Source organism: Mustelus asterias, chromosome 15 (assembly GCF_964213995.1).
Source record: "Mustelus asterias chromosome 15, sMusAst1.hap1.1, whole genome shotgun sequence".
Taxonomy (NCBI): domain Eukaryota; kingdom Metazoa; phylum Chordata; class Chondrichthyes; order Carcharhiniformes; family Triakidae; genus Mustelus; species Mustelus asterias.
The window spans coordinates 14,496,414-14,517,590 of NC_135815.1; the positions used below are offsets into that span (position 1 = coordinate 14,496,414).

Below are 21,177 nucleotides of genomic sequence, written 5' to 3' on the forward strand. Positions count from 1 at the left end.
AGCATCCTTCGTAACAAGTGGGAGGCGTGCTAGGCCATTTCCCAGTTAACCACATTGCTGAAGGTCTAGAGTCACATGTGGACCAGATTAGGTAGGTGCAGACGTTAAATTTCCTTCCCTAAAGGACATTGGCAAACCAGGTGGGTCTTTATTGCAATCTGGTAGATATCTGGTCATTATTACCGTTACTAGCTTTTTAGTTCCAGATTTATTTGGTTAATTGGATTTAGATTTCTCCACTGCTGTGTTGGAACCATTGCCAGCAGATCATTAGTCCAGGCTGATGGATTCCAAACGCAGTAATGTAACCACTATGATACCATACCCCGGTTCCAGTTAGACTATTCCAACTGCTAATTGCGAAGACCATCATTTAAACAATGGCCAGACTCCATGTCAGTGCGAATGCATTTTATATCTGCGCATGGACGTCTGATGAGGACGGGGTTGCATTTTGCTGCGGCTTATCTTTCCCATCTCCCTCATTGTCCTGCCTCACGCTATGGAGAATGCCCAGAGGGGTGAGATGCTGGTAGCTCCCTCGAAACGTAGTGCAGGCAGGGAGCCAGTTCCATTAGTCCAGAAAGAGGGGCCCCCAAAAAGAGATCACTGAAGCAATGTGCCCTGTAAATTATAATTGCTAAATGGAAAAAGGAAGGAAGCTTGCCTTCTCCCATCCTGATAATTACATGATACAATGACAATGGGATTATTGACTTATCGGGATAATCTGATCAGTCATTTAGTCAACTGTTTCTTCCAAACCTTACCACATGCCATATCTCAACTTACTCAAGGACTGCGTCCCATGTATTATCATTCAATTTTCCGAATCTAGAAAATGTTTTCCTTGTACATAGTTTTATCTGAGAATAAGATCAGGTTTACACACTGGCTTGTGGATTTGAATGAAGGTTTAACCTGTTCCAGAAGCCAGGAAGGTGAGATCCATTGTTCTTCTTTGCTGTAACCCGCTCATCACCAATTAGTGAACTCAAATACTGTCTCATTTGAGTTCACAGCCAGTGTTCCCTTCATGCTGGCCTCAGTTACCTCATTATAAACCCTCATCTCAATGCTTTCTCTCAGGAGCACTCATTTGTGAAAATGACCTTATTGGAGAAAGTTGCTGACGTTGTTTTCATAACATTTCCTCCATCACGTTGTACTTGGTCATTTTCATTCTGCTGTTTCGGAGTATTCTTTATCTTTACTTTGTGCTTCTTAGCATGTTGCTGACTTTAAAGAACCAGCTTCTAAGGATTACCACCAGCATCAAATTGATTTTACTTAAATGGGATAACCTACTTATGTTGAATACTTTCCGACATCACAACAGTGACAACATTTCAAAAAAGTACTTAATTCACTGTAAAGTTCATTGAGATATCCTAATAGCTGTGAAAGGCACCATGTTAATGCCGGTTTGTTACCTTGACATTGAGCTCTGTTTGGCATATGGTGCATTGAAGTACGAACTGTATACAAAGGGGTGGGTGATCAAACAGCATCGAACAATACTGGCCATGGCAAAAGTCACTTTGCATGGGATGCTATATCCTATTATGGGCAGCATGGTGGCACAGTGGTTAGCACTGCTGCCTCACAGTGCCAGGAACCCGGGTTCAATTCCAGCCTTGGGTCACTGTCTGTGCAGAGTCTGCACGTTCTCCCTGTGTCTGCGTGGGTTTCCCCCGGGTGCTCTGGTTTCCTCCCGCACTCCAAAGATGTGCGGGTCAGGTTGATTGGCCATGCTAAATTGTCCCTTAGTGTCAGGGGACTTGCAGGGTAAATATGTGGGGTTACGGGAGTAGGGCCTGGGCAGGATTGTGGCCGATGCAGACTTGATGGGCCAAATGGCCTCCTGCTGCACTGTAGGGATTTTATGATTAGGCTGCAGTCCCCAGGCTGTGACAGCTTCACTTCCTGCAAGAGACAAGTTTTCTTTAAAGAAGTGAAGGTTTGAGTCTTTTTTCTCAAAAACCAGGCACTATCCAAAGATGTGCGGGTTAGGTTGATTGGCTATGCCAAATTGACCCCAGTGTCAGGGGGATTAGCAGGGTAAATGCATGGGATTACACGAATAGGGCCTGGGTGGGATTGTGGTCAGTACAAACTCGATGGGCCGAATGGTCTCCTTCTGCACTGAAGGGATTCTTTGATTCTATCCCAATAACAAGCTAATAATTCAGACTTGAATTTGCAACAAAACCCTCTTTTTTGCAAACCGAGTTACTGACTGAGAAGACTGGAATAAATGTTAATGTGAGCGAGATCCTTGCACTGATATTTTATGACTAAACAAATGGTTCATATTTTGTGAAAGGCCTTTTGGCATAGAACAAATTCTGAGCTATATGAAGAAGATTCAATCCTTAGAAATTTCTACAGAGATGTTTGTGAATTCTCCTCTTGGACTTTCTTAAGTCTCTGTGTTTTATAGGGTGGGGGGGTTTAGGGTTGGGGGGCGGGGGTGTGGAATCTTGCTGAGGTAGCGTGGATCTCGCTCCCCGGCTAGAGAGCCAGGGAAGGGCCAAAGTGGCTCATGGCGTGGTGGTTGTAGGGACAGGCATGTAGGGGAGTCAGAAGCAAAAGCAAGGGGCGGCTCAAAGTGACCGCCCCTCCTTGTGACGTCAAATCCTTTGATCAGGTACTAAGTGCCCTTTGGTAAAGAGACCCCTCCCCCAACCCTGGGAACTGACAAGCTGGCCACATAGTGACAGGTCCACTTGCAGTTGGCAGGATAAGGGCCTTAAGTGGACTTTAATTGACCATGAAGGGCCTCGATTGGCAGTGGGACGGGCCATCATGAACATTCCCACCCAGAACTTGATTTGGGCAGAAGTGGAAAGGCAGCGGTGTTTGGGTACCTCACCAACCTGCCTAAGTACATGCCCTTCCCACCTCCAAGCTCGCCAACTGCGAGAACACACAGTCCCACTGGAGGACTTGCACAATGGCCATTCAGCCCATGGAAGCTATCCCTTTTCAGACATGAACCTGTTACAACCAGCTGGATTTGAATGCTCCTTATGTTTTTTTTCTTTAGTATCTAGCCAGAAGATCTTTGGAAAAATATTTTTGTCTTAAAATTTCTTACATTTACCTCCATGTTCATTTATGCCCTTTGGCCCTAACCTGACTTAAGTTGAAGTAATCTTTTAGACTTATCCTATTTGTGTACAATTTAATATTTTTTGCACCGTAATGAGGTTTCTCCTTGACCTACTCCTTGGAGTTTGTAGAACTTAAGTTCCCATTAGCTTTTCTCAAACCCCTACATGCTCTCTTGCTCTTATCACCCTCCCTAACTCATGCTTATGTATGTGGTGTGATAACTGGAATTAGACAATGGGATTGCCTAGTGTGATCTAAAGAGTGCTCATTGTGAAGACTTTAGCACAGATTCTGGAGATGTTACTTTTCCTCCTTTAAAGGGAAAATGCTCATGTCATTTAGGTTATTTTTTCCAGACTTACCTAGTAGAGGTGAAACTATGAACGGGCAGGGGACGAGGCTAGCCCATTGTACTTGGGGGTGTGCTGACGCCTGCAATCGTGGTTTCCCCTGGGTAGAGTGAGTGATCAGGGCAGCCAATGAGATTAAACAGAGGCTTTACCTGATGCAATTTTTTTCAAAGCCAACTCGGCCTTTTGGCTAAGATGAAGCTCCGAGCAAGCCAGGGAAGGGATGCAGTGCCTCATCCTGTCAGCATGGACCTTGTTTTGGTCAAACCCAAGATGGGATGTATATCCTTGGTCTTGTCAGCTTGGATCTGGTTTGTCTCTCGTGTGGGGACTTTGATTGGACCTAATTGGCTTTATTGATTATGAATAAGTTCATAAGAACTAGGAGCAGGAGTAGGCCATCTGGACCCTCAAGCCTGCTCCGCCATTCAATAAAATCATGGCTGATCTTTTTGTGGACTCAGCTCTACTTACCCGCCTGCTCACCATAACCCTTAATTCCTTTACTGTTCAAATAAAGTACCAAAAAAATATTTTTTTCAAGGTGGGAGGGCGGGGGGTGGTGATGGGGATGATGGTAAACATGTGAAGTGAACTTCCCAGGAAAGCAGGTAGAGTGGAAACATTGAAGGGCGAATTGGTTAGATATTTGAGGTACTAAGTGATGAAATGATAATAGATTTGAGATCTCCCAGATAGACGAGAGTGCCTTTTCCAGTCTTGTGCTTCCTTTATCTAAATTCCTTGTACCCTGTCCTACCTTAGATGCCTCCTTGCCTACTGTTCATTAGTTCATATCCATATATATTTTCATTATGGGTACTTATTCGGCCCATCAAATCTGCAACAACTCTTCGACAGAGCACTTAACCAAGCCCACCCCCACTCTATTTCCGTAACCCCACATATTTACCCTGATAATCCCCCTAACCTAGATATCTTGGGTCACTAAGGGGCAATTTGGCATGGCCAATCCGCCTAACCTGCACATCTTTTGGACTATGGGAGGAAACCGGAGCACCCAGAGGAAACCCACGCAGACATGGAGAGAATGTGCAAACTCCACACATGATGTGGAGATGCGACCTGTTGGGACTTTAACCTGGTGTTGTTAAAACTGTTACAGTGTAAACTCCACACAGACAGTGATGCGAGGCCGGAATTGAACCTGGGTCCCTGGCATTGTGAGGTAGCAGTGCTAACCACTGTACTACCATGCAGCCCTCGTCCATGTGCCTAAAACCTTTGCCTGGGCCTTACTCCTCCCCTCTTTCTGATCATTAGGTTCTCATTTCTGTGCCAACACCTTGAATTGGAGAGGGCTTGATTGTGATGCAGGACCCCAAAAGTCAAAACAATGGAGCTCTTTGGGAAGTAGAAAGTTCCACACCGGGATAATTGAATGCCAGTTGTTACCGCGAAAGCTCCATTTAAAGCATGTTCTTGTGACACCACAGAGGGAGCTTGGTCGCGTGCTTATACCCAGTCTGGTCGCAGTATCAAGTAACAATGCTGCCATTATTGTTCAACTGGAGTGTTCATTCCCCAATGAATTTGATTTAAAAAAAGTAACTGAAATACTTGCTCAACGGGCCAGACAGGATCTGTTGAGATAGTAACTGAATTAATGTTTATAGTGGATGATATTTTGACAGTACGCACATTGGTGAGATGTTAGCAGAAAATGATTGTGTAAATGTTGCCTAATCTCTGCTTTCATTCTAGGGCAGTTGCCCTTCCTGTTCTGCCATTTCTTACACTTCTCTTGTTTATTCACTCAAGATGATGAAAAATGATCCATCTCCCAGGGTTTACGGCACACATAATCATTACGACAATCTACCACCATCTGTACACGAGAAGAAAACAAAGGTAGGGTTACACATTAAATGGCAACGCACGGTAACATGAGGCCAAACAAAACATTTTAGTCACGACAACTAAATCTTATAAGGACTCGATTGCTCTGATTGTGATCCTGTGTCGCCAACATCTGAAAGCTAAGACCACAGACACACAATTAGAATTTTAAAAAAGAACTGGATGTCAAGGGTTTCAGACAACTTATGTTAGCTCTCACTGTTCCGGATTTCAAGCATTGTATGAAAAGCAGAAGTGTGAACGAGATGATGGAAACAAAGCTGGCAGTAGTTGAGAATGAGATGAAATCTATTACAATGGACGAAGAGAACGTTTTTGCGTGGCTGTTGATCGAAATAAGTGCCAAAGCATCAGCGTTCAATGGAGTGTAGTCCCCAGCAATTACTCCAGCTATCACCACATTGTAGAAAGGATGTGAATGCACTGGAAGGGGTGCAGAGGAGATTCACCAGGATGTTGCCTGGGATGGAACATTTAAGTTATGAAGAGAGGTTGGATAGGCTTGGGTTGTTTTCGTTGGAGCAGACAAGACTGAGGGGCGACCTGATTTGAGGTGTTCAAGATTATGAGGGGCGTGGATAGGGAGCAGCTGTTCCCCTTAGTTGAAGGGTCAGTTATGAGGGGACACAAGTTAAAAGCGAGGGGTGGGAGGTTTAGGGGGGGATTGGAGGAAAAACTTTTTTACCCAGAGGGCGGTGACGATCTGGGATGCGCTGCCTGGGATTGTGGTGGAGGTAGGATGCCTCACATCCTTTTAAAAAGTACCTGGACGAGTACTTGGCACGCCAGAACATTCAAGGCTGTGGGCCAAGTGCTGGCAAATGGGATTAGATGGCACGTCAGGGCCTTTCATGCATCGGTGCAAACTTGATGGGCTGAAGGGCCTCTTCTGCGCTGTGGTATTCCGTGATTCTGTGATTCGATCCTGAATTGGCTGGACAAGTGGCTCTAACCTAAGGCAAATTACAGCAGATGCTGGAATCTGAAACAAAAACAGAAAGTGCTGGAAAATCTCAGCAGGGTTAGGCAGGGTAGATTCAGAAAGAATGTTCCCAACGGTGAGGGAGTCCAGAAGCAGGGGTAATAGTTTGAGAATAAGGGATAAACCTTTTAGAACTGAGGTGAGGAGAAATTTCTTCACCCAGAGGGTGGTGAATGTGTGGAATTAACTACCACAGCGTGTAGCTGAGGCCAAAATGTCTGATTTCAAGAAGAAATTAGATATTGCTCTCGGGGCTAAAGAGATCAAGGGATATGGGGGGGGGGGGGGGGGAGGAGGGATCAGGATATTGAATTTGCTGATCAGCCATGATTAAAATGAATGGTGGAGCAGGCTCGAAGGGCAGAATGGCCTTCTCCTGCTTGTAGTTTCTAAAGGTATGTAAATAGTAAAAGGTTAGTGAAGACAAATGTAGGTCCCTTACAGTCCAAAATGGGAGAATTATAATAGAGAACAAGGAAATGGCGGAGCATTTAAATGACTACTTTAGTGCTGTCTTTACAGAAGAAGAGATAAATAGCTTCCCAGAAATGCTGGGGAAACAAGGGTTTAGTGAGAAGGAGGAATTCAAGGAAGTTAGTCTTCGTAAAAATACAGCACTGGAGAAATTAATGGGGCTGAAAGGCAATAAATCCCCAGGACCTATCTACATCCCAGGATACTAAAGGAAGTGGCCGTGGAAATAGTGGATGCGCTGGTGATCATCTTCCAAAATTCTATAAATTCTGGAACAGTCCTGGCAGATTGGAGGGTGGCAAATGTAATCCTGCTATTTAAAAAGGGAGATGGGGGGGGGGGGGGGGGGGGGAAGAGGGAAGAAAACAGGGAATTACAGACCGGTCAGTAGCCTAACATCAGTAATAGGGAAAATGCTAGAATCTGTTATTATTTCCACTCCATCTGACGAAGGAGCAGCGGTCCAAAAGCTAATGGTATTTGCTACCAAATAAACCTGTTGGACTTTAACCTGGTGTTGTTAAACTTCTTACACGGAAAATCCCACCCAGAATCCTTTTCCCAGAGTTGAAATATCTAATACTTTTACAAAGAGAGTGGTAGGTGCCTGCCAGGGGTCGTGGTGAAGGCAGATACGATAGGGGCATTCAAGGGGCTTTTAGATGAGTGCATGAATATGCAAGGAATAGAGGGATATGGACCAAAGACAGGTAGAAGCGAGTTGTTTAATTTGGTGTCATGTTTGGCACAACATTGTGGGCCGAAGGGCCAGGTCCTGTGCTGTACTGTTCCATGTTCTATATTCTACATTCTCTTTGCAGTTACTGGTTGTGTTTCGCAATCCTAAAGACAATGCAGCGTCCTATTATCACTTCTATCAGAATAACCCTTTACTGCCCAATGTTGGATCCTGGGATGAGTTCTTCAGGAATTACATGACTGGAGAAGGTACACATCTTGCCTACCGTTACTATTAAATTTAACCTTTTCAAGCTGCATAATTCTTTATGGATTTTAATCAGCACCTCTCCCTACTCTTCGAAAAGCTGACCTTAGGGTATAGAAGTGTGCACACAGTTGACGATCAGGCAACAAAAGCCCTCTCCACCCAGGGAACCTCTCGGAAAGAACATTGAGGGGATTAGAAGCGCAATGCATGTTCCTCGGCGTTATCGTTTACCGTTTCTTTATTCAATGAAACCCAAATGTCCCCTTCATTCTGACTTTTTCTCTCCCAGTACAAAAGACAATACCAGGTGGGTGTCTGGCAGGCCAGCCAATGAGCCCAAACATCTCGGTTTGGTAGCCTGTCACTGCCCTGTGCAGGACTCCATCAACATCATTATGCGAGTCCCCTGTCGCAAAACTCAGGTGGCACAGTGGTTAGCATTGCTGCCTCACCGCACCAGGGGCCCAGGTTCAATTCCAGCCTCGAATTACTGTCTGTGTGGAGTTTGCATGTTCTCCCCGTGTCTGCATGGGTTTCCTCTGGTTCCCTCCCACAGTCCGAAAGATGTGCTGGTTAGGTGCATTGGGCTAAAATTCTCCCTCTGTGTACCCGAACAGGCGCCGGAGTGTGGCGACTAGGGGATTTTCAGTAACTTCATTGCGGTGTTAATGTACGCCTACTTGTGATAATAATAAATAAACTTTAAAAAGCTAATGAGGCTCCCAGGGCAGAATCTGCCTCCCGCCATTCCGGTCAGCGGGACAAGCGCTGCCGGAGCTGTCCGCCACCACATTAGTCTCAAAATGGGAGAATTCCACCCAGAGTGGGAGTTAAAATCACCCGGGCTTCATGCTTCCGGGGCTGGAAGTTTCAACAGCTGCCTAACCATCCCCAACCCCATCCCCAACCCACACCCCCGAGTTAATATTGACCCATAAACATTTAACTGGAAAACAAATCAAAGGTAGAAAATGTTTTAATCATATAAAATCCATGATTAGGAGATGACATGTCACAGACTGTTTTCATATTGGTCTGCTTTCACCTTGGAGTAAGAGCTGTGGCAACCCTCCCAAAAATAAACATTGCTAAATCCCCTTAATTCTCTTGATGTCCTTGTCCTTGCTGTCTGTTGTAACCTCAAATTGAACTCTCTCTCTCCTTTTGAAGCGTCTTCCAAGTTCCTTGGGGCCCCTCATTATGTAGCATATTTATCTTACTTTGCTCTCAATAAATCTTCCACTCTATATTATTAAGTTCATCGAGTTCACTCAGCTCCTCAATGTCATTCCTGTATATGGGGAGTTTCAAACACCTCCTCCCCAGACTAGCCGGATACCAGGGAAAGCTTGTCTGATAGATGATCCATTCCTTACATCCATAAATTGTTAACTTTGAAAATCAACCATCCCTAACCAACCCCCTCAAAGGACTCGTTGTCTATTTAAAAGAAAATCTGAAACTCAAAGCTACCCTGATTATAAGCTTAGGGACATCCAAAAACACAAAGTTATGTGAGCGTCAGAACTGGAGCTGTGGTATGCTGTGCGTATCCTGCGAATGAAGACATAAGCCCAGAAAGGTCTGAAGAGAAATACCAATCTTGAAGACACAAGAAGAGGCAAAGAATCTGGAGGACTCCACATGCCCCCTAGCAGAACGTTTCATTTTGAGTGCTTCCCAGTATTGTGAAATCTACAATGAATATGATTTTTACATTTTCTTCCTGTGCTAAGTTCAGTTAGTTTTAGATCAGATTGACTTGAAAACCCAGACTGCTCGTCCCAATGGACTGTCAGCTGATCCACAACCTTAACCTTGTGAGTCAACACATTCCTCTCCGATCTGGAGTCGCACCCGGTTTGATGCAGTGCTGGTGGGGAGATGGAAACCGCAGGTCCTAGAAGAAATCCTTGCACCCCAACTGTTCTCCTTGCACTGGCATCTTTTTGAAGAGCCCCCTTCCATCCCACCCCTCAAAGTACTTGGTTAAGTAGAAAGGTGATAGCTTATTGGTATTATCGCGAGACTATTAACCCAGAATCTCAGCTAATGTTCTGGGGAACCCGGGTTCGAATTCCGCTGGGTTCCGGAACCCAGAATTAATCTGGGATTAAGAATCTAGTGATGACCAGGAAAACATTGCCAATTGTCTGAAAAACCCAACTGGTTCACTAATGTCCTTTAGGGAAGGAAATCTGCTGTTCTTACCTGGTCTGGCCTACATGCTGATTTGAGTGATTTGATTTGATTGCTTTGATTTATTATTGTCACATGTATTAGCATACAGTGAAAAGTATTGTTTCTTGCACGCTATACAGATAAAGCATACCATTCATAGAGAAGGAAACGAGAGAATGTAGTGTTACAGTCATAGCTAGGGTGTAGAGAAAGATCAATTTAGTGTGAGGTAGGTCCATTCAAAAGTCTGACGGCAGTAGGGCAGAAGCTGTTCTTGAGTTGGTTGGTACGTGACCTCAGACTTTTGTACCTTTTTCCCAATGGAAGAAGGTGGAAGAGAGAATGTCCAGGGTGAGTGGGTTCCTTAATTATGCTGGCTGCTTTGCCGAGGCAGCGGGAATTGTAGACAGAGTCAATGGATGGGAGGCTGATTTGTGTGATGGATTGGGCTACATTCACGATCTTTTGTAGTTCCTTGCGGTCTTGGGCAGAGCAGGAGCCATACCAAACCGTGATATAACCAGAAAGAATGCTTTCTATGGTGCATCTGTAAAAGTTGGTGAGAGTCGTAGCTAACATGCCAAATTTCTTTAGTCATCTGAGAAAGTAGAGGCGTTGGGGGCTTTCTTAACTATAGTGTCGCATGAGGGGACCAGGACATGTTGTTGGTGATCTGGACACCTAAAAACTTGACGCTCTCGACCCTTTCTACTTTGTCCCCGCTGATGTAGACAGGAACATGTTCTCCTTTACACTTCCTGAAACTGATGACAATCTCTTTTGTTTTGTTGACATTGAGGGAGAGATTATTGTTGCTGCACCAGTTCACCAGATTCTTTATCTCATTCCTATACTCTGTCTCATCATTGTTTGAGATCCGACCCACTACGGTGATGTTGTCAACAAACTTGAGGGCAATTTGGCCACAGTCATAGGTGTATAAGGAGTATAGTAGGGCACTGTGAACACAGCCTTGTGGGGCACATGTGACTCCAGAGCCACAGCAATATGGTTGACTCTCAACTGCCCTCTGGCAACTAGGGATGGGCAATAAATGCTGGCCAGACAGCGACGCCCATGTCTCACAAATGAATTAAAAAATAAATAATGATGGAGACCTTGGGTCAACATCAGTGGTAACCATCCCAAATCAAGCCCACATCCGCCTGATCAATTTCAGCTGAACTCACACAGTGAATATAACAAAAGCCAGATCTTAAAATGGGCCAGGCCAGATGAAGCGGTGATTTCTGGGTGCGCTGTCTGTTTCAGACCCCATTCGCCTCCCCCCGCCCGGGTATGTAAACATGGGCAGCACCACCGCTGGTGACAGGGTGTTATTATTGTGTGACATGTTTACATGGCCAGTTTCCAGTTTAATTTATATTGGAAAAATCTAAAGAACTGAAGGTTTGTTTTAAAATAAATTATGTCTATGTGCCCCAACAAAGAACAAAGAACAATACAGCACAGGAACAGGCCCCCCGGCCCTCCAAGCCCGCGCCGCTCCCCGGTCCAGGATTGAATCCTGAATCCAGGATCCCCGCCCAATTTTCCAGCCTATCTACATCCTAATATCCTATCCACCGAGCTGTCCCTCACAGCTACGATGCTTTGTTCATCACAACCTATTAACTCACCCCCACCCCCCCATTCCAGACCATGTGATCTCCAGGGAGAGGCGATATCCCTTGGTATCAAGCCTGACTTCACCTGCAGACTACCAATCATCTTGGTTCCTTATAACCAGCCTCCCGTCCATTGACTCCATCTACACTTCCCACTGTCTCAGTAAAGCAGTCAGCATAATTAAGGACCCCACGCACTCCGGACATTCTCTCTTCCACCTTCTTCCGTCGGGAAAAAGATACAAAAGTCTGAGATCACGTACCAACCGACTCAAAAACCGCTTCCTCCCTGCTGCCGTCAGACTTTTGAATGGACCTACCTCGCATTAAGTTGATCTTTCTCTACACCCTAGCTATGGCTGTAACATTACATTCTGCACTCTCTCCTTTCCTTCTCTATGAACGGTATGCTTCGTCTGGAGAGCGCAAGAAACAATACTTTTCACTGTATACTAATACATGGGACAATCAATCAAATATATGCAATACTGTGGGACTTCATTTGTTTTGTTGAATCACTAATTCTAGACAAAATTATACTTTTAACATTTTGCTGTTGTTTAGTTGTTACTTTAATAAATGTGATTCACAGGTTTTAGTCTAAGGCACACATACTGATCGATTAACAATTCTGGTAATACTCAACAGACCCATTTGCAAAATGCAAGTTGCATTAACAAGGTTAACATGCTACATCACCCGATATTGGGTGAACAGGGCTACCCGTCTGTTTGTGGACAATGAGGAACACGTGTATAGGAATGTTTTTTGGTACTGAGCCTTTGACTGTGTGACTATGCTTTTGATTAAGATTTTTCTCTTTGACACTACTTTTTCCATCCTTAAACCAGTTGGCTGGGGCTCCTACTTTGATAACGCTCTCATCTGGGAGAAACACGTTGATGATGAGAATGTGATGCTTATCACATATGAAGAGCTTAAAGAGGTCAGTAGAGATTCTTTATGTCGAGATGCAAACCTAATAGCATACACACAAGACTCCTTTTCTTGCCTTTTATTGGTTACTGACAATTACAAGAGAATTATTGCCAAGACTAAAGGTTGCTAAGTTAGACAACTGGGGGCAGTTCATAGAAGGAGCAACCTTAAATTTCCTCTTATTGGGAGAAAACCCTACTGGTTGTTGTGTAGCAATTTTGTAAATGTGTCTGAGAATGTTCTCTCTTTCTGGTAGAAATTCTCATTTTAACATTTTCCGGGAACGTTTATGTTACAACACATATCGAGAGTATGGGAACCCTTAGCCTTTTATCATTTTGTGTCAGGCACGCAAGATTGAAAACAAGTGACAAATTGGTCTAATGCTTCATGTTGCTTGAGCAAGATGGAAAAGTTAGAAAGGTTGGATTAAGAAGGGATGTCAGATGGAACCCAAACGGTAATAAGATTGTAGAATATCTATAACGACTTTAATCAGGCAATTGAGTTGGGCCTATTGGAATATGAAATCCCTGATTAAGGGCCAAATCAGGGAACCTCTTGCTTTGTACTTAACCAGGCGTATCAGTTCCTCTGGAACTCCTAGTGCAGACTGTTAACTGAAAGCACTCGGTATGCTGTTGTCAGACTTGTAAATAAAGGGATTTTGGTGAAAGGACTTCTGGCTCCGAGGACTTATTACAATATCTTACGAGGGTAGTTGTTGAAGCAATCAGTATACAAATGAATGCCATAAGTAAATCGACATGTTTCAGTCGAGAAAAGGCTGGGTAACTGGAGTTGATTTATATAAAAGGAGGCACAGAGTGGGAAACTGCAATCTATAAAGGGGGGAGATCCAGGACTCCTGATGCATTGCCACTCCTGCCAGTGTTCCCCTCTCATCAGAACCTAACTGGCCGGGGGTTCACTGTCAGAAGGTCACGATCCTTAATATGGGGTGATGCAGTACTGAGGGAGTTTATCTTTGTTACTTGGCAGGGTTTGGGCATCGTTGGCTAGGCCAGCATTTATTGCCCATTCTTGATTGCGTTTGAGGAGGTGGTGATGGGCCACATGCTTGACCTGCTGCAGTCCACCTGGTGTAGGTAGGAAAGGCGTTCCGGGATTTTGGCCCAGTGACAGTGAAGTCACAGCGATATATTTCCAATTCAGGGTGGTGTGTGGCTTGGAGGGGAATTTCCAGGTGGTGGTGTTCCCATGTATCTACCGCTCTCGTCCTTCCAGATGGTGAAGGTCACATGTTTGGAAATCGCAGTGGGAGGATCTTGGTGAGTTGCAGTGCATCTTGTAGATGATGCACACTGCTGCCACTGTCCGTTGGTGGCGGAGAGGGTGAATGTTTAAAGTGGCAGCGGATGGGTTGTCAATCAAGTGGGCTACTTTGCCCGGGATAGTGTTGAGTTTTTGAGTATTGTTGGAGCTGCACTCATCCAGGCAAGGGGGGACTGTTCCATCGTACTCTTGTATTGTGCCTTATAGATGGTGGACAGGTCTGGAGAGTCAGGAGATGAGTTACTCAATACAGGCTTCCTAGCCTCCGACCTTCTCTTGTAACCACAGTTTTTACATGGGTGGCACACTGGCAAACTGGTTAGCACTGCTGCCTCACAGCGCCTTGGACCCGGGTTCAATTCCGGCCTCAGGTCACTGTCTGTGTGGAGTTTGCACGTTCTCCCCGTGTCTGCGTGGGTTTCCTCCGGGTACTCTGGTTTCCTCCCACAGTCCAAAGATGTGCGGGTTAGGTTGACTGGCCATGATAAATTGCCCCTTAGTGTGGGGCACAGATCAGCTAGATAGTCAATATATTTTCCCAAAGGTAGGGGAGTCTAAAACTAGAGGGCATAGTTTTGAGGTGAGTGGGGGAGAGATACAAAAGTGCCCAGAGGAGCAATTTTTTTCACAGAGGGTGGTGAGTGTCTGGAACAAGCTACCAGAGGTAGTAGTAGAGGCGGGTACAATTTTGTCTTTTAAAAAGCATTTAGACAGTTACATGGGTAAGATGGGTATAGAGGGATATGGGCCAAATGAGGGCAATTGGGATTAGTTTAGGGGTTTAAATAAAAGGGCGGCATGGACAAGTTGGGCCGAAGGGCCTGTTCCTATGCTGTATTGTCCTATGTTCTAAAGGCATTTTGGCTACCATTGGAAGCAATCTTTTTCATTTGAGTGCAAGTGTCACTGCATGTCCTGTCCTTGTCTAGTTGTGAAGTTCACATTCATGGCTAGAATTCAGAATGACCTCTATTGAGCTTGTTTTAATCGCTGTGTAATGAGGAAGTTAGATAAATTTTTATTGTGACATTGGAATCAGGTTCACGATTCACATCAAACCTGTTTTGCAGTGTGGCAGTGACACTATTTACCCCAATAGCGTGCACATCCAACATTCATGCTTTTTTTTTGCTTTTTATGAAACAAGGCGACCACGGCGGCACAGTGGTTAGCACTGCTGCTTCATAGCTCCAGGGACCCGGGTTCGAGCCCCGGCCTTGGGTGACTGTCTGTGTTCTGCACGTTCTCCCCGTGTCTGCGTGGGTTTTCTCCGCATGCTCCGGTTTCCTCCAACGTTAGGTGGATTGGCCACACTAAATTGTCCCGTAGTGCCCCAAGATGTGTAGGTTAGTGGGATAAATGCGTGGGGACAAGGCAGTGGGGGTGTTGCCCGGCTGCCCTGAACTCACCCAGCTGACTTACTTTTTCATAGGTTTTATTAAGATGTTTTTTGGTTTTGTTCCCCCGAAAGAACCTGGTGGAGGGGATTCGGAGGATCACAGAGTTCTACGGCCTCTCTATGAGCCAGGAACAGATTGAGAAAGTTGCCGGCAGAGGAACATTCCAGGCCATGAGTGACAACTCCCAGAAAACACATTCCACCTTTGGCAAAGTTATCTTCCGAAAGGGTAGGTGAATTCTAACTCTCGGGAGGATTGTGCATTGATCACTTTGAGGCAGGAAATGGGACATGTTGTTGCTGTTTGGAGGATTGTAGGAACTTACAGCATTGAAGAGACCATTTAGCCCTTCATCCCGGTGCTGGCTCTTTGAAAGAGCAGTCGTGTTTACTTCCAGATCCCAGCCTTATGTCTATGATTCTATAAATTTCAGTTGTTATCCAACTCCCTCCTAAAACAATTTATGGAATCAGCTTCCGTCACTTTTTCAGGTGGAGCTTTCCAGATCCTGGCAACTGAGTGAAAGATATTATCCTTAAGTCCTCTCGAGATTTTTTTTCCCCACAATGGTTTTGAATCTGTGATTTCTAGGGTTGAATTCTCCCAAGCCCCTACTGGCAGGTTCAATGAGTTCAAGATGGAGGCTCCTGGCAACCCTGGACCCCGAAGCGCCGCGCAGCAGTGGGTTGGGGGAGGGGGGGGAGGTGAACATTCACAGGTGGCACTTCCAGATTTGGAGTCCCGGAGGGAGGCCCATCCCCCAGCTTCAGAATATTCCTGGAGATCCATACTCATTTTCAGGAGGGGCACCTTCTTGCCTCAATAGTGGGTCAGTGATGTTGGGCGCCTTTCCAATATGACACCTGGATAGGATGGTGGATTACGCACCATCCAGGCCTGCCCTGACAAGGAATATGGCACAACCGCTCAGTTGTTTAATTAATGAAGAGGGGGGGCCAGAAAATTTGAGGTATTTTCCCACTGGCCTCCGTAGTGGGAAACATTTCATATTCCTGCACCACCCCCCCCCCCCCACCCCCCCCCCCCCCCCCCCCCACCCCCAAACCTCTCACCTCCACGGCACTTAGTCCCCAGGTGGGAAAATTCTGTCCTTTGACCCTCTTACCTGACAGAACGGGGAGGCACCGCTGCCTCACAGCGCCAGAGACCCGGGTTCGATTCCCGGCTTGGGTCACTGTCTGTGTGGAGTCTGCACGTTCTCCCCGTGTCTGCATAGGTTTCCTCCGGGTGCTCCGGTTTCCTCCCACAGTCCAAAAGACGTGCTGGTTATGTGCATTGGCCGTGCTAAATTCTCCCTCAGTGTACCCGAACAGGCGCTGGAGTGTGGCGACTAGGGGACTTTCACCATAACCTCATTGCAGAGTGAATGTAAGCCTACTTGTGACACTAATAAATAAACTTTAAAACTTTAAGAATTTTGCTTTCTACCGACCCAATTGAAACTTCGAAAACGTCAGCTCATGTCCTTCTCTGTTCCAAGAGGAAAGGTCCTAAATTTAACAATCTTTCCTCACAGATGCTGACATCCTGGGAAACCTCCTCTGTACCCTTTCTCCGTGGGTGGCATGATGGGCAGCGCGGTGGTTAGCACTGTGGCCTCTCAGCACCAGGGACCCGGGTTCGATTCCCAGCTCCGGTCTCTGTCTGTGTGGAGTTTGCACGTTCTCCCCGTGTCTGCGTGGGTTTTTCTCTGGGTGCTCCAGCGTTTCCTCCCACAATCTGAAAGATGTGCTGGTTAGGGTGCATTGACCCGAACAGGCGTCAGAGTGTGGCGACTGGGGGAATTTCACAGTAACTTCATTGCAGTGTTAATGTCAGCCTTACTTGTGACTAATAAATAAACTTTAATTTCTCAGGCCAGAATATCTTTCCGGAAATGTGGTGCCTAGAATTGTCCGTAAAACCCTCGCTGAGACTTAACCGGTGACTTATAAAGTTTTAAGGAATTCCTGTAGAATGTCTGAACTTTTTCCGACCCGGATTACTTCACCAAATGTATTTGGCAAAGTTTGTTTATTCACCACTTGATTTGACAACACTTTTTTTTACTAGCAATGATGCTCACTTGATGTTGTAACACAGTGGAGGGGGTGGGGGGGGGGCAATAAGGAAATATTTCACAACAGGAAGAGGCATCGCTTCTTGTTTGCAATGTATGGCATCACACTAGGCTCGTAATTGTGTCGCAATACCTGTCTGAATTAGGAAATGAGTGAATAAGTGAATTTTTGAAATTCATTTGTGGGACGTGGGCGTCACTGGCCAGCCAGCATTTATTGCACATCCCCAGTTGCCTTGGAGGGCAGTTGTGAGTCAACTGCATTGCTGTGGCTCTGGAGTCACATGTAGACCAGAACAGGTAAGGACGGCAGATTCATGGGACATGGGCGTCGCTGGCTGGCCAGCATTTAGTGCCCATCCCTAGTTGCCTGAGGGCATTTGAGAGTCAACCAGAATGATGTGGCTTTGGAGTCACATGTAGGCCAAACCGGGTAAGGACAGCAGATTTCCTTCCCTAAAGGGCATTAGTGACCCAGATGGGGTTTTTTCAACAATCGACAAATGGCTTCATGGCCATCAGTTGATTCTTAATTCCAGATTTTTAAAAATATATATTGAATTCAAATTTCACCATCTGCCGTGGTGGCATTTGAACCCGGGTCCCCAAAACATTAGCTGAGTTTCTGAATTAATAGTCTAGCGATAATACCACCAGGCCATCGCCTCCCCTCCAGTGAATGAGTAAGGAGAGAAAGCATGAAAGATAAAGAATAATTGGCATGAGCTTGGGGGAGCACTCTGATCTCGGCCTTGCCCACTCTCTCTCACTTAGCTCTCCAGCCCTGTACTTCTCTTTATAAGCTGTTAATGTTCAGAGGTTGATCGAACCCACTGCCGGCTGTGTGTTATCCCTTGTTACGTGCAGCCTTCTTCTGTAAGCACTGAGACATTAGCAATAATGTGTTCGGTGGACATACGCTCCACTGAATGTCAACAGGACTTGATTGTTTCGGGCGAGTGGAGCCTCCATGAATCTGGGACTTGTTTTTCTGGCTCATCCCGCCAGTGGGAGTTTCCAGTCCCATCTCTTTCTGCATCGAGTTCCCTGGTGGCGGGGTGGCTGAGCCATAGAGATCCAAGGGACCGGAATATCCCAATGGCATGCCATCTCCACACCTGGGAAAGGGGAGGGGGGAGGGGGGGTTGGAAGATCCCACCCTGGTGTTTGACTGTCTCAAGACATTGGGGAGGTGATGGCTTAGTGGTCTTATCGCTAGACTATTAGTCCAGAAACTCAGCTAATGTCCTGGGGAACTGGGTTTGAATCTCACCACGGCAGATGGTGAAATTTGAATTAAATTTTTTAAAAATCTGGAATTAAAAATCTACTGATGCCTATGGAACCATTGTTGATTATCGGAAAAACCCATCTGGTTCACTAATGTCCTTTAGGGAAGGAAATCTGCCATTCTTACTTGGTCTGACCTACATGTAACTCCAGAGCCACGGCAATGTGGTTGACTCTCAACTGCCCTCCAAGGGCAACTAGGGATGGGCAATAAATGCTGGCCAGCCAGCGACGCCCATGTCCCACGAATGAATATAAAAAAACATTGATTCGGTACTGCAGTGGTTGTCACTTTGATCTGCTAATGTTGCAGAGTGCCAGGGGAGGACAGGAGTGTTCTTATGCAGATAGAAAGGTGGAAAGTCGGCAAACATAGAACATAGAACAGTACAGCACAGAACAGGCCCTTCGGCCCACGATGTTGTGCCGAGCTTTATCTGAAACCAAGATCAAGCTATCCCACTCCCTATCATCCTGGTGTGCTCCATGTGCCTATCCAATAACCGCTTAAATGTTTCTAAAGTGTCTGACTCCACTATCACTGCAGGCAGTCCATTCCACACCCCAACCACTCTCTGCGTAAAGAACCTACCTCTGATATCCTTCCTATATCTCCCACCATGAACCCTATAGTTATGCCCCCTTGTAATAGCTCCATCCACCCGAGGAAATAGTCTTTGAACGTTCACTCTATCTATCCCCTTCATCATTTTATAAACCTCTAGTAAATCTCCCCTCAGCCTCCTCTGCTCCAAACGCTTGCTATATTCTCCCTCTGCAATTGCGCTTCACCAACTTTTTAAAGTTTATTTATTAGTGTCACAAGTAGGCTTACATTAACACTGCAATGAAGTTACTGTGAAAATCCCCTAGTCGCCACACTCCAGCACCTGTTTGGGTACACTGAGGGAGAATTTAGCATGGCCAATGCACTTAACCAGCACGTCTTTCGGACTGTGGGAGGAAACCGGAGCACCCGGAGAAAACCCACGCAGACACGGGGAGAACGTGCAGACTCCACACAGTGACCCAAGCCAGGAATCGAATCTGGGTCCCTGGCGCTTTGGGGCAGCAGTGCTAACCACTGGTTAAATGTTGGCTAAAGGTTGCACAGAATGAAAGCATCATGACTGTTGCCAGGATACAGGACATCAACTTGCATGATTTGCTGTCCATCATCTCACACCAGCTGGACATTGAGGATGTGGAATCCCTTTCAGTTTTGGTGTTGGGCAGAGTAACATGCGGTGCCTGTGAAATGATGTATGTGTATTAGTGACACTCTGCAACATGGGAATCCTGTAGTCCTTGTGAAGCTACATGCCCGTTCTGTACATTTGCCTCAGGCAAAAGAGGATGAAATCTATTCAGCCTCTTGGAATAAAGAGACTCAGTGACTTCCCTTATACAACAATGGGCAGTAAACTGTGAGCTATCGCGAGTAGTGCCAGCTCCAGGTCACGCATAATGTTTGTCGCCATGGTTACTCTCATAGCCACTGGCAATATGATCCCTTCCTTGTTCTGGTGTTGTGCTTGTCGCTGTAGCAGGTGGAAATTTAAAGAAGGCATCCTTACTGAAGTGCACACATCCCACATATTGCCTCTCACTGAACTTCAGGTAGAAACACATTCCGTAAACATCCCAGGTGGATACGTTCTTCTGCTGAGACCTCTTATGCCCCCCCCCCTCCTCTTCCAGCAGCTTGTCCTGCTCTATGTGAGCCTCTTTAAATTAAAGTTTATTTATTAGTCACAAGGCTTACATTAACACTGCAATGAAGTTACTGTGAAATTCCCCTAGTCGCCACATTCAGGCACCAGTTCAGGTCAATGCACCTAACCAGCACATCTTTCATAATGTGGGAGGGAACTGGAGCACCCGGAGGAAACCCACGCAGGCACGGGAAGAATGTGCAAACTCCACACAGACAGTGACCCGAGCCGGGAGTCGAACGCGGGTCCCTGGCGCTGTGAGGCAGCGGTGGTAACCACTGTGCCACCGTGCCACCTCTGTTCATTCTCCCAGTCACACTATTCCCAGAGGAAGGCCGTGTCTATCAGTAACTGGTTTCCGCAGAGATGAAAAGTCCTTGATTATCCGGCACCCGTTCCCCGCCGATATATTCAAGCCTTGCGCCTCGTTTGAATTATCTGGGACCATGGAGCTCGTAGCTCCTGGCTACGTTCTCCATGGCAACACATCGACCAATCAGGGTCAACCTGCCAAACAATCGGCTTGTCTTTTCTCGCGCGTTCCATCATAATTGGCTGAACCACAGCAGTTTTAAAGACTTTGCGGGTGTAAAACCGTAAAATCCCATCCGGGCGTCAACGGACCCTTCCACGTTCCGCCCCCTCGCCCGCTCCAATTCCCGCGGCGGGCGGGGTGGTAAAATCCCGGCCTGTGTCTTTGTGACCGTTTTTCTTCTTAACTACAGGTGTGATTGGAGACTGGCGTACTCTGTTCACTGAGGAGCAGAGCCAGGAGATGGATGCAAAGTTTGAGGCCTGCCTAGCAGGGACAAAGATCGGAGCAAAGCTGAAGTATGACCTGTACTGCTGAGTGCAATTAACAATGCTGTGAATATCCTGAAGGACGAGGAACGAT

At 46.1% G+C, this 21,177-nt stretch overlaps 1 protein-coding gene across 1 annotated transcript in view; it reads left to right on the forward strand.

Moving 5' to 3' along the window:
• The window catches only part of sult6b1 (sulfotransferase family, cytosolic, 6b, member 1), a 28,943-nt gene extending 7,772 nt beyond the window's left edge, over nucleotides 1-21,171 (forward strand). The window contains exons 3-7 of the mRNA XM_078229546.1: nucleotides 5,250-5,339; nucleotides 7,626-7,752; nucleotides 12,414-12,508; nucleotides 15,269-15,425; nucleotides 21,008-21,171. Of these exons, the coding sequence (XP_078085672.1) occupies nucleotides 5,250-5,339; nucleotides 7,626-7,752; nucleotides 12,414-12,508; nucleotides 15,269-15,425; nucleotides 21,008-21,132 (594 nt within the window). The 3' untranslated portion in view covers nucleotides 21,133-21,171. The remainder of the gene's footprint in view (nucleotides 1-5,249; nucleotides 5,340-7,625; nucleotides 7,753-12,413; nucleotides 12,509-15,268; nucleotides 15,426-21,007) is intronic.
• The last annotated feature ends 6 nt before the right edge of the window (nucleotides 21,172-21,177 follow it).